Source organism: Galeopterus variegatus, unplaced genomic scaffold, assembly GCF_000696425.1.
Source record: "Galeopterus variegatus unplaced genomic scaffold, G_variegatus-3.0.2 Scaffold1130, whole genome shotgun sequence".
NCBI lineage: Eukaryota > Metazoa > Chordata > Mammalia > Dermoptera > Cynocephalidae > Galeopterus > Galeopterus variegatus.
Window position 1 is genome coordinate 8,323 of NW_007727241.1, and position 882 is coordinate 9,204.

At 62.0% G+C, this 882-nt stretch overlaps 1 protein-coding gene across 1 annotated transcript in view; it reads left to right on the forward strand.

Annotated features, from left to right (window-relative positions):
- The first annotated feature begins 354 nt into the window (after positions 1–354).
- Positions 355–882, forward strand: part of LOC103592341 (tenascin-X-like) — a 10,017-nt gene continuing 9,489 nt past the window's right edge. Inside the window, exon 1 of the mRNA XM_008575012.1 lies at positions 355–675. Coding sequence (XP_008573234.1) covers positions 369–675 — 307 coding nt within the window. The 5' untranslated portion in view covers positions 355–368. The remainder of the gene's footprint in view (positions 676–882) is intronic.

Consider the following 882-nt stretch of genomic DNA (forward strand, 5'->3'; position numbering starts at 1 on the left):
GCTTGGGAGGGTGATCTGAACTTGCCTGGGAGCAAAGACACGAACCAACTGAGAGACCCGGTGGAGACAGGCCCAGGGTGCAGTGGCCGTGTGGGCTGTGCTCAGAGAGAGGCGGGTGCTGGAGGAGAGGGAGACGTCATGTGGGTGTTGGTGGGTGGTGGGCGAGGGCAGCGGGAGCAGGGTAAGGTGATAGGAGTGGCGACGTTGAAGGGACCTGGAAGAAGAGAGGCCGGAGAGCCCCGGTGGACGGCATCATTCTGTTCCTCATTACGGGGTTCTTTGCAATACACCCCTTTATGTGCTGAGCCGAGGACTGAAGAAGCTCACCTGTCCCCGTATGTGTCTGTCCAGCTCCAGAGGATGAGGCTATGACCACCCAATTGTCTCCCATGACGACCCCTGAGCCTCCCCTCAAGCCACGCCTGGGGGAGCTGACTGTGACAGATGCCACCTCCGACTCCCTGAGCCTCTCCTGGGTGGTCCCCGAGGGCCAGTTTGACCACTTCCTGGTCCAGTACCGGAATGGGGACGGGCAGCCCAAGGCGATGCGAGTGCCGGGGCACGAGGACAGGGTCACCGTCTCTGGCCTGGAGCCGGACCACAAGTACAAGATGAACCTGTATGGCTTCCATGGAGGCCAGCGCATGGGCCCCGTCTCTGCCATCGGGGTGACGGGTGAGTGGATGGGGGAGCCCCAGGGTGGGACCCAGTGGGAGGGTCACCCTCATGCTCTTTGGGGACGACTGAGCAGGGGATGGTTCAGAGATCTTGGTCAGTACCACAGACCCGCTTGTGGCTGAGGCTGTGGCTCCCTTTGTCCGTCCTCTGTGCTTGACCGTGGCTCCTCCTGGGCATGTTTGGTAGCTGTCAGCCCAGCAGGAC